This window comes from Oncorhynchus kisutch, linkage group LG7 (genome assembly GCF_002021735.2).
Source record: "Oncorhynchus kisutch isolate 150728-3 linkage group LG7, Okis_V2, whole genome shotgun sequence".
In the NCBI taxonomy this organism is placed as follows: domain Eukaryota; kingdom Metazoa; phylum Chordata; class Actinopteri; order Salmoniformes; family Salmonidae; genus Oncorhynchus; species Oncorhynchus kisutch.
Window position 1 is genome coordinate 31,349,263 of NC_034180.2, and position 19,202 is coordinate 31,368,464.

A 19,202-nucleotide genomic window follows, 5' to 3' on the forward strand; every position below is an offset into this window, starting at 1 on the left:
GCACTGCCATTCATATTGAAGCGTGACAATTTGATGGTGTCACTGGTATTAAATGAAACAGTTCATTCAGCATACTGTGTGAAGTGATTCCACGGCTACTTGTCATCGAAATACCAGAAGGTACTGCTTTACTCAAGGTTGAACTAAATGACTAGACAGTCCAGAATTATATTGAAGCAGTTTATTTCGAAGATGCCCAAGTTCCACACTGTTATGCACCATTTGAGTTAACAGTAGAAAAATAGAACACGTAAAACCAAAATACAGGGATCTACAAAAGTGTTTTACATACAGCGTACCTGTTCAATTATCAAACACAGTTCCAGAGGGTTACATTTTAAAAAGGTACCTAAACAAAAAAACATGTACACTAATAACTAGCTACATGAGTTTTACAAAGGGCTATTTGATACAAGCTGGTAGAAAAGGCTTGCATAGGACAGTCACTTCTCAAATAACAGCCCAGCCTCTTGGCAGGGGAAGGCACTGACTTCTACAGTAAAGAGCAAACAGGATGTGGAGGGTTTTTATTCATGGGGAAACTGTCCTGGAAAATAAAGCAACTAACCAACATGGGGAGGAATCTAAAGTTTTGCATTTTTTCCCCATGAAGCAAATTGGATGGAAAAGGGTTCTCTGCCCGGCAACTTCATTATCACAATGCAGAGTGAATATCTACATGTCCATGTGCTACTTAAGTAACTGCCCAGTGAAAATTTAACTTTTAAAAAGTTAATATCCAAATGTTGCAAAAGCATGAATTGGATAAAAAAAATCAAAAATCCTTAGGACTTGTCATCTCTGAGAAGGATGAGCTGTCCAATCAGCAGTCTACTTGCGCATATATTTTAATGACCGGTATATGCCCACACCATTCCACCACAAAGCTGCTTCTGTAACAATTCTTTTCTGGAAGGAAAACTATTTAAACTCATATTGTAAGTAACTATAGGTCATATTTCATAGAAATCTGGAAACACTGGGCAGTTTAAAAAAACAAATGGTATAAAACCTACAACTTCATGGTATTCCACACCAATAACAATATTAAAAACATTTCCCTAAAAGAAAACATTTTAATGAACAAAAATAAAAAGTTTGAGTCTGACCATCTTTCAGACTAACCTTTCTTGGTGAAATGTGGTGCTGAACACAACCTCACAGTGTAGTCCACCACAGCTACAAAACAGCTGAATAATTCATTTACAGAACCACCACTAAGATGTAATAAGGATCTGTTGTACAATATATTAAAATATTACATGAATAATTACGATTTATGCTCAGGATTACTGAATGGTAGAAATGCATGGTTTAATTTAAAAATTATGCAGTTGTTCTGGAGCTCTTTTGTTCTAAAATAATTGATCCCCCTGCTCCCATGTGAAATGGATCATTTCTACAGTGCAATGTTGCCTGTATCATGGATTTGTCAGTTTGTGTTAGAGGAGACATGTGTGGCTGATCTTACAGGATCTGATGGGTGCACTTTGGTTTCTGTAGCAACAGCCCCAGTAGCTCTCATACAGTATGCCATAACCTCCGTCGACAGCGAGCAGGTCTTCGCAGGTCCAGGATTAGCCAAAAGGTGGAGTTACATTGTACATAGGAACAACACAAATGAACAGACCGAGGACATGTGAATGGATAGTGTTCGAGGGTGAACATTAGATTCACACAAACAACTAGTAGAGCCAGTGGTGGCGTCACGCTTGTGATGGATCCCTTATGGTCACTTCAAAAAGTGGATTAAGACTTCTAATTGTTTATGCCGTTAAAAGAGCAAGGTGGTTTCAAGCATATTGACCACAGCATTCTCTGGTTAACCATTTCAGATCAGAGCCGTGTGTTTATAGGTAAATACAGACCTGATTAAAAATGGAGTGTGTACAGTACTGAGATTATTTACAGTTACCTGGAATTATTAGACTACACACACATATTCAGCTGAAATAAAACATCTCCTGACTTGCGTGTTCATTGCACCATTATTTTTCCCAGTGTCCCTCAGTCCTTAACCTCTGCCCCCTCCCTCCCGTCTTGTTCCAAAAACCCCCAGGCTCATGTTTTTGAAAATACATAGTGGCAAGAAAAAGTATGTGAACCCTTTGGAATTACCTGGACTTCTGCATAAATTGGTTATCAAATTTGATCTGATCTTCATCTAAGTCACAACAATAGACAATGTGCTTAAACTAATAACACACATTATTGTATTTTTCTTATCCATATTGAATACATCATTTAAACATTCACAGTGTAGGTTGGAAAAAGTATGAAAACCTAAGCTAATGACTTCTCCAAAAGCTAATTGGAGTAAGGAGTCAGCTAACCTGGATGTTGATGAGAGCTGCCTTGCACTATTAAAAAAAGAAATCCACAAAATTTGAGTTTGCTATTCACAAGAAGCATTGCCTGATGTGAACCATGCCTCGAACAAAAGAGATCTCAGAAGACCTAAGATTACGAATTGTTGACTTGAATAAAGCTGAAAGGGGTTACAAAAGTATCTCTAAAAGCCTTGATGTTCATCAATCCACGATAAGACAAATTGTCTATAAATGGAGAAAGTTAAGCACTGTTGCTACTCTCCCTAGGAGTGGCCGTCCTGCAAAGATGACTGACTGCAAGAGCACAGAGCAGAATGCTCAATGTTAAGAAGAATCCTAGTGTCAGCTAATAGATTACAGAAATCTCTGGAACATGCTAACATCTCTGTTGACGAGTCTACGATACGTAAAACACTAAACAAGAATGGTGTTCATGGGAGGACACCATGGAAGAAACCACTGCTTTCCCCCCCCAAAAAAGCATTGCTGTATGTCTGAAGTTTGCAAAAGTGCACCTGGATGTTCCACAGCTCTACTGGCAAAATATTCTGTGGACAGATGAAACTACAGTTGAGTTGTCAGGAAGGAACACACAACACTACGTGTGAAAAAAAAAGGCACAGCAACATCAAAACCTATGGTTGAGGGAGCATCATGGCTTGGGGCTGCCTCAGGGCCTGGGCAATTCTTCTTAACATTGAGCATTCTGCTCTGTGCTCTTGCAGTCATCTTTGCTATCGTTGACGGAAAAATGAATCCCCAAGTGAATTAATACATTGTGCAGGAGAATGTTAGGCTATCTGTCTGAAAATTGAAGCTCAACAGAAGTTGGGTGACGCAATAGGACAACGACCCACAACACCGAAGTAAATCAACAACAGAATGGCTTCAACAGCAGAAAAAAAAAAGTCCTGACCTCAACCCGATTTTAGATGCTGTGGCATGACCTCAAGAGAGCAGTTCACACCAGACATCCCAAGAATATTGCTGAACTGAGACAGTTTTGTAAAGAAGAACGGTCTAAAATTCCTCCTGACCGTTGTGCAGGTATGATCTGCAACTACAGAAAAACGTTTGGTTGAGGTTATTGCTGCCAAAGGAGGGTCAACCAGTTATTAAATCCAAGTGTTCATACACATTTTCCACCCTGCACTGAATGTTCACACGGTGTGCTCAATAAGACATAAAAACGTATAATTGTTTGTGTGTTATTAGTTTAAGCAGACTGAGTTTGTCTATTGTTGTGACCTAGATGATCGGATCAAATTATGAACAATTCATGCAGAAATCCAGGTGTTTCCAAAGGGTTCACATACTTTTTCTTGCCTTCGGGAAAGTATTCAGAACCCTTGACTTTTTCAATATTTTGTTACCTTTACAGCCTTATTCTAAAAAGGATTCAATCAAAAAATATCAGCAATCTACACTCATTACCCCACAATGACATTGGAAAAAAAACAGGTTTCGAATTTTTGCTAATGTATTACATAAAAAAATAAAAAAATACTTTATTTACATAAGTATTTGGAACCCTTTGCTGTGAGACTTGAAATTGAGTTCAGGTGCATCCTGTTTCCATTGATTATCCTTTAGATGTTTTTACAACATGATTACCAACTGTGGTAAATTGTATTGATTAGACATGATTTGGAAAGGCACACACCTGTCTATATTTAAAGGTCCCACAGTTGACAGTGCATGTCAGAGTAAAAATCAAGCCACGAGGTCGAAGGAATTGTCCGTAAAGCTCCAAGACAGGATAGCGTCGAGGTACAGATCTGGGGAAGGGCACCAAAAAATGTCTACAGCATTGAAGATCCCCAAGAACACAGTGGCCTCCATCATTCTTAAATGGAAGACGTTCGGAACCACCAAGACTCTTCCTAGAGCTGGCCGCACGGCAAAACTGAGCAATCGGAGAAGGGCCTTGGTCAGGGAGGTGACCAAGAACCTGATGGTCACTCTGACAGAGCTCCAGAGGTCCTCTGTGGAGATGGGAGAATCTTCCAGAAGGACAACCATCTCTGCAGCACTCTACCAATCAGGCCTTTATGGTAGAGTGGCCAAACATAAGCCACTACTCAGTAAAAGGCACACGACAGCCCGCTTGGAGTTTGGTAAAAGGCACCCAAAGACGCTCAGACCATGAGAAACAAGATTATCTGCTCTGATGAAACCAAGATTGAACTCTTTGGCCTGAATGCCAAGAATCACGTCTGGAGGAAACCTGGCACAGTCCCTACGGTGAAGCATGGTGGCTTCGGAACACGTCTCTGAATGTCCTTGAGTGACCCAGCCAGAGCCCGGACTTGAACACAGATTGAACATCTCTGGAGACCTGAAAATAGCTGTGCAGCGATGCTCCCCATCCAACCTGACAAGCTTGTAGCGTCATTCCCAAGAAGACTCAAAGCTGTAATCGCTGCCAAAGGTGCTTCAACAAAGTACTGAGTAAAAGGGTCTGCAAATATTTGTTTTTGCTTTGTCATTATGGGTTATTGTGTGTAGATTGACAAGGGAAAAAATCAATTTAATCAATTTTAGAATAAGCCTGAAACATAACAAAATGTAGAAAAAGTCAAGGGGGCTGAATACATTCTGAATGCTCTGTATATCAGAGACTGAAGAGGCAGCACAATGACAGCCTCAACAGACCTACTTCCTGCCTGATCTGAACTAGCCTGAGCCTATTACTCAGCAGCATTTCTGTGTAACATGCAGCACTAGAAAGGGGAAATCAAATGTAACCAGTCAGGTGAGGTACGTACTGGAGGAATGCTACAGGAAGAGAGAGGAAATACAAATGAGAGGAGCAAGAAATTGTTTTTACACGATTTTATCATGAAGATAACGCTGATTGAAGCTATGTGCTGGTGTTAACTAGTTTATACTGAGATCCTATTTATACATCTCCCAGTTAAAATATATCCTGAGGACTACAGTCCATATGTATATTATACATCCTCAGCACATCTGAACTACATTTCATGGTTACGATCATAGTAACGTCTTTGTTATGATCGTCTTTATGATAAGATCTTTGTTCCTGATTCCCACAACTTTGAGGTCACAACAAACCTGTGGTGCAACAAGGCTCAAGGGAAATAGGCAAAACCCCTCCCAAACAGTACTGCTGGAGTTATATTGTAAAACTGCAGCATTGAGGTTGGCTTCACCAAGCTTCAATACAACAGTCCGACAGTCACTGCTGTTTCTCTAACTAACCTACAGTCCTGATGCTGCTTCTCTGTAGCACTCAGAGGAGACGTGAGGTGAAGACAGCACTATGTCATGGAGAAAGGCCTGGAGGAGGTAGGGTACTTACACACACACACACCACACAATAAATAGAAATCATTAGCCACCCCTTCACACACTCATTAGTGCTTTGCTGTCCATGACAGAGGGTTGTTTCCCTCACTTTCCCTTTTGACGACTCAACCCCAGGTCCTCCCCGAGGGTTATAGTGCAGACTTCTTGTAAGGGTAGTCAGGGTTGTTGGGTGACCTGCGTTCTCTGCTAGCCTCCTCGCTAATACTGTTCCTATGTGGCTGCTGGGCCCCTGAACCTGGGGACTCGCCAGTAACCGCCATCTCCTTAGGGCCTTCCCTGTGGGCTGACGACCGCTCCTCATACCCGTCTAGGTTTCCACTGGGGGAGCCACACAAGTTGCCAAGACCGTGAGTAAGGTCGGTCTCATTGTTTGATCGTCCTCTGGGGATGTGTCCTTCCCCAGCCTGGGGAACAGAGGGGTTAGCCAGAGCTCCATCCTGCCACTGGGGGGGCAGGCCTAGGACGTCCAGACGCAGGGGGTCAGAGCGTGCCTCAGCTGCCCATCCCTGGCTGTCAGACTTGTAGGAGGGAGGGTGGCTGGAGGAGCTGTGGCTGTAGAGGTCTGGCCCTGCGTAGGGGGGCAGGGGGTGGCTGGATGTTGCGGTGGTTGGTCGGCAGGAGAAGTCATACAGATCAGGGAACTCTGCCTGGGCCTCCAGCTTTGGCTCTGGAGCGTGCCTCTTACAGGAGTGACCATGACTGAAGCTGAGGCGAGTGGAGGGACAGGGGCCGGGGGGGAGGTGTGGGGCCGGGTGGGCCATGGGGCCATGAGGGTCGTGACCATCCCTGTCCCCCATATGGTGCTCCCTCAGGGTCATGACAGAGACACCCAGAGCGATGTCAGGCATGAACTCCCTCATCACAGGCTCCATGCTCAGCTGGAGAGACAGAGAGAAGCACACCAACACGGCTAGTTATACATGATTATACATGATCACAGCACAATACACTTCTACAGCTACAATGACCAAAAGCAACAAACACAGCATGACATGTGGACCTTCACCTGTGGTTCTGGGAGCAGGGCTCGGCCCTTGGCCTGTGGGTTGCTGCAGTCTGGAGGTGGAGGCCTGGGGGCGGAGGGGTAGTCTGGGCTGCCATGTTTGGCTGTGGTGTGGAGCTGGAGCAGAGTGTGGTTACAGGGGTAGGAGAAAGAGCGGGTGGGGGGTGGGATGGGCACACGAGGCCTCCAGGCCCCCTTCAGCTGGGCACGGCTGGGGGTGGCAGGGGGGTGGTATGGGGGTGGTGGGGGAGGCAGTGGGGGGTGAAACCCAGCCAGGCCCTCCAGGTCTGAGAACATGCTGTCCATCGCTGGGCTGCTGTTGACCCGACAACGACCTGCCTGGCGCAGGGCCAGAACAGGACTCTCGTCTCCAAAACGCTCCTCTGGGAAGAACTTGTAAGGGTTCTGACAATAAACAAACAAAACATTTAGCATCCCAAAAACCTTCTACTATAACACACACACACGTTATTACGTAGTACACTAAGTGAGTGATACTTTTGTCTTTCAGGGAGGTCCTTAGGACAGAGGTCTCCCTCTAACAAGTCGACAGCCTGGTCCTCCCTGTACCCTACGGGGCTTCCCCCTCACCTGCAGTAGCTCAGTAGCCCCGTCCGCCAGGCCAAACTCCCTCAGCACACGCAGCTGCAGCTCATAGCTGACGGTGGGCCCCTCGCCACAGTTGAGGGCGTAGGCCCTCTGGACCTGGTCGGTGTGACTCAGCTCCTGCAGCCTCTGGACCATCTCCTTAACCACCACCAGTCTGGGTACTGACAGGACACACCGAGGGTTGGTGGGCCATGTCAACGTTTCTAATATGTTATACTAAATGGCTTCCTTATTGGCACCAGTCTTGTCCTCTTACCTGGGATCTCATTGGCTACCACGGACGGAGCGGTGGTCTGGCTGCTGGCCATCTGCTGATGGTTGATCATGTGACAGCACTGTGGCACGGCGTTGTTGACCATGTAGAGGGTGTCTGGCACGTTGGACATGCGCACCAAACGTAGACGCACCAGATCTGTCTGTTCCACCATCATCTCATCCAGCACAGACTGAGTGGAGGAGGAGACGGGTTAGGAGTCGGTCATACCCTGGCCTGACCCAAACCCTCTCACAGAGATGAGAGATAAAATACTCTTCGTTAACCATCAACCCCTCGATGCGGAGTGTCCTACCTTAGCCTCCTCCACGTATGGAGAGAAGAGACGTGGTCGCACATAGATGCCAGCGTTCTTCTGCCGTAACCACGAGTTGGCCTTGCCCCCCTCAGTCGTGGGCAGCATGTCCGAGGGAGGGGTACTGATCAGACCCCTCTTTGTCTGTGAATGGAAAGAGGGTCATTTAAAGAGAACACACCAAGAAGGTCAGGTCAATCAACAACTAAGCCATTAATAGGGCATACATGATAGATTGCACGATATGTATTGGCAGCAATCAGAAACTGTATTGAAACATCCATATGACGCGTCATCCATGACTACTAACCGCGTCAGAGAGGACGTCGCTGTTGGCAGGGAGGATGTGCTCAGTGCGGATGAAGGGAAGCAGGGGGGACAGGATCTCCTTCAGCTCCTCCACATCCAGGTCCTTCCTCTTCACCCCCCGCTTGTTCACGCTGTGGGCAGTTCCGCTCAGCACGTTAGGCTCTGGGAAAAGAACCCGCCCACAAAACACACACAGTTAGTAGTGATTCTATTTATAACTATGTGGTTAGTAAGGCCAACACACACTCGTTATTTTTTTACGATACATTTTTCCAGTCGGGTTCAGAGCCACACAAAAAATATATATATATACTGCGCTCTACGATCGTGGTGCTTCAGTCTCCCATTTTTACAGATAAAACTTGGAAAACTAAATGATTTTATAATCTTTTAGTGTATTTTGGAGGCGCTGGTACTGTAGCTGGGTGCTTTTCCAACAGCCATTAGAAGGCCTGCTCAGAGGGTAATTATAGAGTGTATCATCTTACCCCGGTCTGCCATCCTCTTAATAAGCTGCTGCTCGCCCCACTTCACAACGTACTTGAGAATGTCCTGCTCACTCGCCTGTGAAAGAGAGAGAGAGAAGAGGGCAGGGGAGGAGTGCGAGAGAGAAAAAGATAGCGTGATGAGAGGGGGATGGTGATAGGGAAGGAAAGGTGTAAGGACAAGGTTAAACATTGTAGTGTGGAGCAACATCTGAAGAGGCGGTTCAGTGAGGAGACTTGAATATGTGTTTGATGGTGTGACACGGTGTAGTGGTGGCTGAGAGTTGTACAGTATTTGTCTGATTGGATTACAACGTTTCACCTCAGCCGTCCTGTGTGACACCCAGGGAGCTTTTGGCACAGCAGAGCAGACCAAAGCTCAGTTTCAATTAGTGGTCATGTCAGAAGGCAATGCCTCCAGGGAACGTTCTCACTCCGTCTGTACTCCAGACGCTGTGTGTTTGGGTTTGTGTTTATGCAGCCGTGTGCGCGTTGCCACTCTTCACCAAATAATTGTCAACCCAATCATGCCCTAGCTGCCTCGCAGACGGGAGGAACTCTGAGGAGGTGAAAAAGGGAAATTCTAAAAAGACAGTTACATTTTTGTAACCAAAGCACTGACTACAGAGTCATTTGGACAGGATTAAGGATGGGCATTTTAAATGTTTTGACTCTTCAAGTACTTGCATAGTACTAGTGGAAAAATATATGTTAACATTTATCTATATTCCAACAGTGCGCAACAATGCCTAATTTATCATAACCATTACAGATAAATTACAATTGCCCCATGTTTGGCTGTGGTGTGGAGCTGGAGCAGAGTGTGGTTACAGGGGTAGGAGAAAGAGCGGGTGGGGGGTGGGGTGGGCACACGAGGCCTCCAGGCCCCCTTCAGCTGGGCACGCCTGGGGGTGGTATGGGGATGGTGGGGGAGGCACCACTCCGGATGAGGCGACTGGTTTGGGACGGTAGCTGCTTTTCATCCATAGCTGTCCTAAAAACTATTTAGGATTAATTTATTGAAACTGTAATATCAACTAGTTATATTATAATGGAACATAATCTTCTGGAAGGCAGTAACCTCAGCATTGGCGCTTGTAGAAACCTATGGTTCAATGGCATAACATTGTTCAGTTAATTTAGCAGACAAGAGGCTCTTATTTCCAGAGCCCTATTCACAGTCAAGACACACCTATGTTATAGTAAAAAAAACATGTAATATAACAGACTAAAATAGAACAGAATATTTTTCCAAAAGTTGCCAGTGCGAAGTGATGCGCATTTTGCTTCTGGAACAGGTACTCCCAATGAGTGATCATTTGAAACAGGGCTCAATTTGGTAAGGGTTTCATGATTACGAACCAAAAATCGATATACAGACGTTCGATTTAGTTTATTCTGACTGTTCTTTGGAATTTTCCAAATGGATGAATAATTCCACCCGGAACACTGCATGGTGAAGAATTATGGCTACGGCATCAGTTTGGTGAGAAGCCTACGCTCAGTCTTTATCAAACTCACGCGTTTGCAAATTTTCAGTGTGGAACCTGTCTGTCTGTGTTCAGGGGGTTATAGCCTAGGCTAACCAATTCTAAATGACACTAGCAGTTCGCAAAGTAGCGTAAGTGGAGAATAGACGGGATGCAATTTTTCCAAAACTGCAACTCGTTGTTGAAACACATTTTCCCAACTTCAATCAACCAGTCCATTTTAAATTTGTGAAAGGTGACATCATTTGGCAAGGAATGTAGCTTGTGTATCCCATCATTTTGATATGTTTTTTTATAGCCATTTATTTCTGTAGGCCTAATGGGAGCTTGCGTGCAAACTCAGCACACCTGTGTTGAAGGAGAAGTCAGAACGCATTTGAGTGATTGAGAAACAGAGGGGAAAGGGAATTTAAGGAGAATAACTGTGTGATACTTGGCTTGGTTTCTTTTTTGTAGTGCCCCGAAAATACACATGCACAACTGGAACACTTGAGTCAAACCAAAAATAACGTAATCTTCAAGACAACATTAAAACAATTTGAGACTTAAATTTAGCTTGTCCAGTCACGAAAACCATTCCACCAAATAGTTTTACAGTATTAAAAGAAAGAAAAATCTCTGATAGATAGTTTTGTAAGTCTGTTCGAGTACTCGATTACACATGCCCATCCATGACAGGATACGATCTTAGGAGTCTGTGGAGATGCATCCAGTTCAATCACACACACAGCGGCGTGGGTATCTCACCTGTAGGTAGTCTGACTGGATAGCGGTGAGCAGGTGCTCCTTGCTGAGCTCGTAGAGTACGTCAGAGGTCACGACCTGGCTGAACTCCTCACACAGGAAGTGTAGGGCCTGGCGGTGGACCCACTTAGAGCCGTAGGGCTGAGAACTCCATTTCAGGATGGGAACCAGGCAGTCCAGGGACAGGCTCTCCACCACAATGTCCTCACAGCCTGGGTGAGGAGACAGGAACACAGAGCACAGGGGTCACGTACCTCTAAACATTCATATCATGGAGTGAACAGCACCTTTAATAGCCTGGTGGTCCAGTCAGTCTGTGCTTCAGCCAACCTCTCTCTGTGTCATGCCAAATATGTATTGCTTGAGTTGGCTACAGCACAGTATGGGCCCAGGCTACATTTTTGTAAATCTATTGTATGGGAAGTCATACCCTGTCAGAACATTAGTAAGAGTATTAATGGGTGACTTAATTGAACCATAAATATCCCGCCACACAGTCACACAGTGGTCACTTCTGGAGCCATTCAGAAGCCTACAGTAGTTTCCCTCGGATTCATCACTACAGGGAGCACTCCCCCCTTTCCCCCAGCACCCCCCTCCATGCGTTTCCTAAATCAGAGCACATACCAGAACAGCAGGCAGCGGTTTAACACTGTTACACACAACCCCACAGAAATGCCTTTGATACCTTCACGTGTTCCAGTCACTCTACCTCCCGTTCACCACACTAACACAGCAGCCAGAGGGAAGTATGCCGCACAAACACACACGCTCTCATGCACTCGTATGCATATGCACACACACACACACACACACACACACACACACACACACACACACACACACACACACACACACACACACACACACACACACATTAATCAAAAACGAATTAAAAGTTGCAGAGGGTTATTAATTATTACTTGATATACTGTAGCCATTTGAACACATCTTGGGTGAAATGGAATTTCAGAAATGGCTATAGTGGCAGTCATAGTGGCAGTAGCAATTGAGATAGAACTAAAATAAACATCAAACAATCAAATTACATCAACTTGGATAGGAAACTAGTGCATGTCCACAAGGGTACATAAATAATTTGGCTTCACGTTTTGACAGTCAACTCAGTGGAAAATGAGAGCAGGCAGTGCGATGCCAGTGATAGAGGCACACAGTGTGCCTCTGAGGCAGACGGAGATACTGGTCTGCTTTGAAGTGGCCCCTGCCCAGGCCCCATACTGCTGGCTCTGTCTTTAGCTTGTGGAGAAGAGCGGAGCAGGCTGCCCTGCCCTAGGCTTAGCTGGGTTATGAGCTCCAGTACCAGTGCTCCTCTGGGACTCTTATCTGTGGGCTGCGTGAGATCTGCTACACTGCCTTTCCCTTTGAAACTGCACTCTGGGAAATTGGACACTGACGCCCAGGGAGATGACGCCTGCCCTCCTCTTTTTAAAAAATGTTTTTTTCCCCTCCTTCAACCGACACACACAGTTAAAGATACATTTTCCTAGATTTTTGGTCCCTTCCTTTACTTTTATTAGCTAGTCAGAGCGATACAAAGCAGACCTCAACAGTGTTAAACGCAGGATGGAAATCCCGTGTCGTTAAGAGGACAGATGAGGTTGAAATGTGGACGCAGACATTTAGCCTTTTTATCTTCCATAAACAGCCTGAAGTGGGAATAGATTCCACACTTCCTTCCTTCCTTTCCTTCCTTCCTTCCCTCCCTGTATCTCTTCTCTCTGTATTCCGCTCATTCTATCCTACTTTCTCGCACTCTCTGAGCAGGGGTAGACACGTAGAGAGAGACACACACACAGACAGACACAACTTCCTTTGAAAAGGTAAAGCTTCCCCAGTGGAGACCAGCAGCACATGAAAGCAGACAGCTCTGTTCTCTATTAGCCCATTAGAATGCATAGCACCATTCAGCCTTTTAAAGCTTTGCACCCTTATTATGAGCCGGAGATTAGACTGGGCATTATATCTAATACCTAAGCCATTTCCCCTTCTTCCTTTCCCTCGCTCTCTCCCTCTCTGCCACTATGCATTCACTGCAGCCTAGCAGACTGACTAGAATATCAACACAATGAGCATTATGGCAACTGCATCTGTGAGACGGCAATAACTGAGGATGTGGGCTTGCTGTTTTTTTTAGCTCCATGTTTATGAAACAACGTTTCCAAACCCACTTAAGACATCAGCAGCACTCAGGACCAGTAAACACTGTGGTGGACTTGAATCACGTCTGATTACTCAAGTAACTAGAGCTTCATTTTTAGCGGAGGTCTCAAACAAAACAAAAAGGAACGAGGAGAGACTAAAGAAGAATGATGGGCTTCACTCCGACTGCCTGAGGTCTAAGGCCAACTTCCAAGCAAACCGATTGCCGAGGAGCAACTGGAAATCCCCCTCTGCTTGGAACAATTAGGGTTCACTCATGTAATAGGTCAAGTTCTGCCTGTAACCAAAGATATGATTGATCAGACAGCAATATCACAGACCAAGACTCCTTAAACGTAACAGGAGAAAGTTGAACGGCTGACAGATTTCTCCTAATGGAAGGTGCTATGACAGAACTAAGGCTGTTAGTCACACAGGGCCTATCAATAGCCTCTTAAATGCAATGGCAAGTTTAGATATCAATTCTGATCCCATTCATTACCACTAAAACACTTTCACATGAGCAAGCAACTCTGAAGACTGACTAACGTTATTTATTGCCCACCCAAGGTGTGGTCATTCATGGTATTAATCAATGACTAAAACTTACCGCACAGGAATCATGATTGTAATGGCACGCATGTCTCCACAGATGAGTCATTACTCTCCTGCTCTGTCTGTCTGTCTGTGTATATATATGTGTAGAAAGGAAAATCTGCATTGGTATGCTGATCTACTCATTATCAACGCTCTCACTGTGTTTGAAAAATGAATAAGGCTTTTAATATCGGCCAGGGTAAGTGAGAGTAAGTAAAAGAGTGAGTGAGCGATCTCTGGCTAGGGAGCTAATAGGGTTGATAACTGCTGATGGAGACGAGAGGCTCTCAGATTGAATCCTACCACCAGTGAGTGCACCCCGGCCTGGACACAGCTCAATCAGATGGAGGGGGAGCAGATGAGGCACAGAGAGGAGGAGAAGGAAGGGACTGCTAGCCCAGAGATAGCATGACAGCTACCCCAGGTCTCTGACAGAAGGCTGAGGTCACTCAAGGTTGTCACATAGAAATTCAATCATGGGCCTTCCTCAGCTCATTTGACACTTGGGTGAGCAAGAGTTTTGGCAGCCAACGGCGTGTCAGTGGAGGCTCCTCACAGGAGGATAGGGGGGACCATCCTACTCAGTGAATTTCAGAAAGATAGAACTAACATTTTTAGATAAAACTATACTAATTATATTCACGTCACCAAATAATTGAATAAAACACACGGTTTTGGAATGAAGGTCTATAGTTGCCTAAACAGCACTCTGTTTTAGGAGCACCCCCCCTCCTTGTGGTACATTGACTTCAATACAAAACCTAGGAGGCTCATGGTTCTCACCCCTTTCCATAGATGTACACAGTACACTTCCAGAGGACATCCTCCAGAGCTCTTGCAGCATGAACTGACAGTTGAACAGTTTTGAACAAATTAATTTCTTTAAACAATTGAGAAGCAGCAGAGAGAGAGCTATATTTTGCTGTATTTTTTTCAATAACTTAGCTAGCTAATGCTGCTAATTTAGCCTACTCAACAACCTGACTCAAACAGAGAGGAATGCTATGTATGTTAGCCAGCTAGCTAAGGCTTTCCAACACTTTCCAACTCTTCCATGTTAGGGTAAGCTTTCGGTTTTATTAAATGTATTGCCACCATGGCCCACTGATGTAACTACTAAACTGCTTGCTGTACTCTGCATTGCATGATGGTACACATGGATTTAATTGTGGGTTTACTAATGCGTTGGTTTTAGTAGCTATGTTGACTATGAAGTTAGCTAATAGTGTGACAACGTAGACTGTGTGTGAAGCGGTTAGCATTTATGTTATGAAGGTTTGGCTTGAAGAGGTTTGTTCACCTGGTCACAGACAGCTGTTTGTGGTGCACTGAAGTTCACAAGCTAAAGGAAATGTGAGAGGAGAGCACATAAATGCAAGAAGGAACTATACAACAAGGAAAGTGATGCTGTTTTTATGTGGCTGCTGTAATGTATCGGTGATCATCCGATTGTGTTGCAAAATGCTTCTTAAAAACGGAACAAAAAACAGGAATGGACCTACCTGAATTTGTCCAATAGGAACTCTCATTTAGTTTGTAACTGTTTGGAATAATGGTTACACTGTCTGTCACCTTGTTCACTCCAATTTGTCTCTCGACCTGTGCACCTACATTATAAACTTTAATTTGTAGGCTAGGTTGGAGCAACCTCACGATGGGTATAGGGAAAATGTGAGTATCATGTAGTTGCCCAAACCTATCAATGTTACATTGGGCTGGGTGAATGGAGTATGAGTGACAGCCATCCAATATGCTGTAATGGCCACGATCTTAAAAATAAATAATTGTCCTCCCTAATCTTAAACGGCACGGACCACCAGGTGCGTGCGTGTGTGTGTGTGTGTGACTGAGCGTGCAGGCATGTTAAAAAGGTTAGGGGTGTCTTTGAGAGGAGGATAACTAACAGAGGAAAGAGAAGAAAAAAACTGGAGAGATGGAAATGTAATTAACTAAATAAGACGGCTTTAATACAGACGAAATGAGAGGTCCTTGATACACACCACAACATGGGGTTTCATGGGAACTGATGAGATTGTTGCTTCTCTGTGGTCAAGAGAGGGGATATAAATACCCTATAGTAAAGGCTTGGAGGAGGGGGGGGGGGATTTGAGGGGATGACAGTTTGCCTGGTGCAAAGCTGCCGTGGCAACCCTGAGAGACATGATGGTGTAGGGAGTAGTTTGGAAATCGATAATGTGAACGGGACAATATTGCAATATTATTTTTGTGCTAGTCAGCTCTACCTGCACCAAAAAAATGTTTTTCCTTCATAGCTTGTAAATAGTATTTTTCCTTCATCTTCTTTGAAAAGAGAGCCAATTTGTTTAACACTTAATTTTAATGACTGATCAAAACTTGTTTTTTTTCCCTTCATGGCTCTCTCTTGTCCCTCTGCATTGTCATGGCTCTCTCTTGTCCCTCTGCATTGTCATGGCTCTCTCTTGTCCCTCTGCATTGTCATGGCTCTCTCTTGTCCCTCTGCATTGTCATGGCTCTCTCTTGTCCCTCTGCATTGTCATGGCTCTCTCTTGTCCCTCTGCATTGTCATGGCTCTCTCTTGTCCCTCTGCATTGTCATGGCTCTCTCTTGTCCCTCTGCATTGTCATGGCTCTCTCTTGTCCCTCTGCATTGTCATGGCTCTCTCTTGTCCCTCTGCATTGTCATGGCTCTCTCTTGTCCCTCTGCATTGTCATGGCTCTCTCTTGTCCCTCTGCATTGTCATGGCTCTCTCTTGTCCCTCTGCATTGTCATGGCTCTCTCTTGTCCCTCTGCATTGTCATGGCTCTCTCTTGTCCCTCTGCATTGTCATGGCTCTCTCTTGTCCCTCTGCATTGTCATGGCTCTCTCTTGTCCCTCTGCATTGTCATGGCTCTCTCTTGTCCCTCTGCATTGTCATGGCTCTCTCTTGTCCCTCTGCATTGTCATGGCTCTCTCTTGTCCCTCTGCATTGTCATGGCTCTCTCTTGTCCCTCTGCATTGTCATGGCTCTCTCTTGTCCCTCTGCATTGTCATGGCTCTCTCTTGTCCCTCTGCATTGTCATGGCTCTCTCTTGTCCCTCTGCATTGTCATGGCTCTCTCTTGTCCCTCTGCATTGTCATGGCTCTCTCTTGTCCCTCTGCATTGTCATGGCTCTCTCTTGTCCCTCTGCATTGTCATGGCTCTCTCTTGTCCCTCTGCATTGTCATGGCTCTCTCTTGTCCCTCTGCATTGTCATGGCTCTCTCTTGTCCCTCTGCATTGTCATGGCTCTCTCTTGTCCCTCTGCATTGTCATGGCTCTCTCTTGTCCCTCTGCATTGTCATGGCTCTCTCTTGTCCCTCTGCATTGTCATGGCTCTCTCTTGTCCCTCTGCATTGTCATGGCTCTCTCTTGTCCCTCTGCATTGTCATGGCTCTCTCTTGTCCCTCTGCATTGTCATGGCTCTCTCTTGTCCCTCTGCATTGTCATGGCTCTCTCTTGTCCCTCTGCATTGTCATGGCTCTCTCTTGTCCCTCTGCATTGTCATGGCTCTCTCTTGTCCCTCTGCATTGTCATGGCTCTCTCTTGTCCCTCTGCATTGTCATGGCTCTCTCTTGTCCCTCTGCATTGTCATGGCTCTCTCTTGTCCCTCTGCATTGTCATGGCTCTCTCTTGTCCCTCTGCATTGTCATGGCTCTCTCTTGTCCCTCTGCATTGTCATGGCTCTCTCTTGTCCCTCTGCATTGTCATGGCTCTCTCTTGTCCCTCTGCATTGTCATGGCTCTCTCTTGTCCCTCTGCAGCAATATGTTTGGAACATCGAATCGCAAAATAAAATCACAATACATATAAATCGAGTGTACAAAGCATTAGGAACACCTTCCTAATGTTGAGTTGCACCGCCTTTAGCCCCCAGAAATGCTTCAATTTGTCAGGAAATGGACTCTACAAGGTGTCGAAAGCGTTCCACAGGGATGCTGGCCCATGCTGACGCCAATGCTTCCCACAGTTGTGTCAGGTTGGCTGGAAGTCCTTTGGGTGGCGGTCCATCCTTGATACACATTGGAAACTGTTGAGCATGAAAAACCCAGCAGCGTTGCAGTTCTTGACACACTCAAACCGGTGCGCCTGCCATCTATTACCATAATCCGTTCAAAGGCAGTTAAATGCATGTCTCAATTGTCTCAAGGCCTAAAAGGATCACAGCGTTCAGCTGGATTCACCTGTCCAGTCAGTCATGGAAAGAGCAGGTGTTCCTAATGTTTTGTACACCCAGTGTAGCATCGTGAGACTTGAAATACATATTGTATCAGCACCTAAGTACAGTGACATCGTATCTTGAGGTCCCTGGCAATTCCCAGCCCTCGTACAGGTGTGAGGAAGATCTAGCCAGCTGTGTGTGTGTGTGTGTGTGTGTGTGTGTGTGTGTGTGGTGTGAGAGCCATCTTTTCTACTGTGCCTTTATAGCATGCAAACATGGAGTTGTGCTCCCCATGCGCTTTCAACTGCAACAGCACTTTGAGATTTACAAGAAAAGCTTTAAAAAAAAATGTTCTTGTTATTAACATTGGGGTTTTGTTGTAGGACAGACAAAGGTTATAATCTTCCCACTGTCCCGACAGCCCAGTAGTACATTGTTTCCTGTCTGTGATGCAGCTAGTGACAAGAGGCACGAATCCCTGTGTCTGTATGTATTTGATGGAGTGGGTGGGCAACAGCTATGATCGGTGTCTTCTTTACTACCGAATATGTAATACTGTCAAAACCCCACTGATCTCCAGCAGAGATGGAATGTAGCTGTTAAAGACAGATGGGCAAATGGACGCTATTCTTTGACACATCAACCACAGTATGTATGGTTGATATATATATATATACATAAAAATTCAAGGATTTTTTTTGATGGAGTTTCTCAAATATCTGAACCCACAAATCAGCTGTCAGAAAATGGTGTGAGTGGTTTCTGTTAGTAGCACACCTCACATCCTGATCCCTGCCTAGCGGATGTGAGAAACACCTTCATATTAAAATGAACCTTGCAGGCATGAAGAGAGCAACCCCCCCCACAGGTTTAAAATCTCATCACTCATTGGAATGGGAGGTGACGGTAATAAACTGACAATATCTACGCTCTTGGCTCCATCTGACCTTCTAGGGGGGGCTTCTGGGTGAACTCCAGTACTCAGAGTGACAGCAGCCAGAGAGAGGGAGAGCAATGGGGAGAGGGCTGCGGTCTTGTGATAAATAAAAGGAGTGATGGGGCCCTGACAGGAGCGCTCGCTGGCTCTGCAGAGATGTGTGTATCAATAAAACTGTCTGTCACTGGAGACCTTCCTGGAACAGGGAGGGAGGACAGAGGAACAGTCCTGAACCGGACATGCTTTTTCCATTTACATTGGCCTAACGTCTGCAGCTGAGAAAAACACAATTTGCACTAAAACAAGCTATCAATATAGGGATTCTGTTCAGAGAGATGTCACCCCCTGGTTACCTTTTGCTCTTTCTTGCATGGACTAATTTAGTTACATTGTTGCATGGGGGACATATTTTGGAGATGGACCTATTGCTAGGCAACAGTCTGAGGCGTGAGAAGGTTAACCCCCTGAACTCTGTGAC

The 19,202-nt window shown here is 45.3% G+C and overlaps 1 protein-coding gene across 1 annotated transcript in view; it reads right to left on the bottom strand.

Moving 5' to 3' along the window:
* Nucleotides 1–5,150: 5,150 nt before the first annotated feature.
* LOC109894464 (BTB/POZ domain-containing protein 7-like) overlaps nt 5,151–19,202 on the bottom strand; it is a 28,925-nt gene continuing 14,873 nt past the window's right edge. Inside the window, exons 4-11 of the mRNA XM_031828935.1 lie at nt 10,876–11,084; nt 8,642–8,717; nt 8,155–8,315; nt 7,845–7,988; nt 7,532–7,721; nt 7,258–7,436; nt 6,670–7,071; nt 5,151–6,541 (exon numbers count right to left, since the gene is read on the bottom strand). Coding sequence (XP_031684795.1) covers nt 5,792–6,541; nt 6,670–7,071; nt 7,258–7,436; nt 7,532–7,721; nt 7,845–7,988; nt 8,155–8,315; nt 8,642–8,717; nt 10,876–11,084 — 2,111 coding nt within the window. The 3' untranslated portion in view covers nt 5,151–5,791. The remainder of the gene's footprint in view (nt 6,542–6,669; nt 7,072–7,257; nt 7,437–7,531; nt 7,722–7,844; nt 7,989–8,154; nt 8,316–8,641; nt 8,718–10,875; nt 11,085–19,202) is intronic.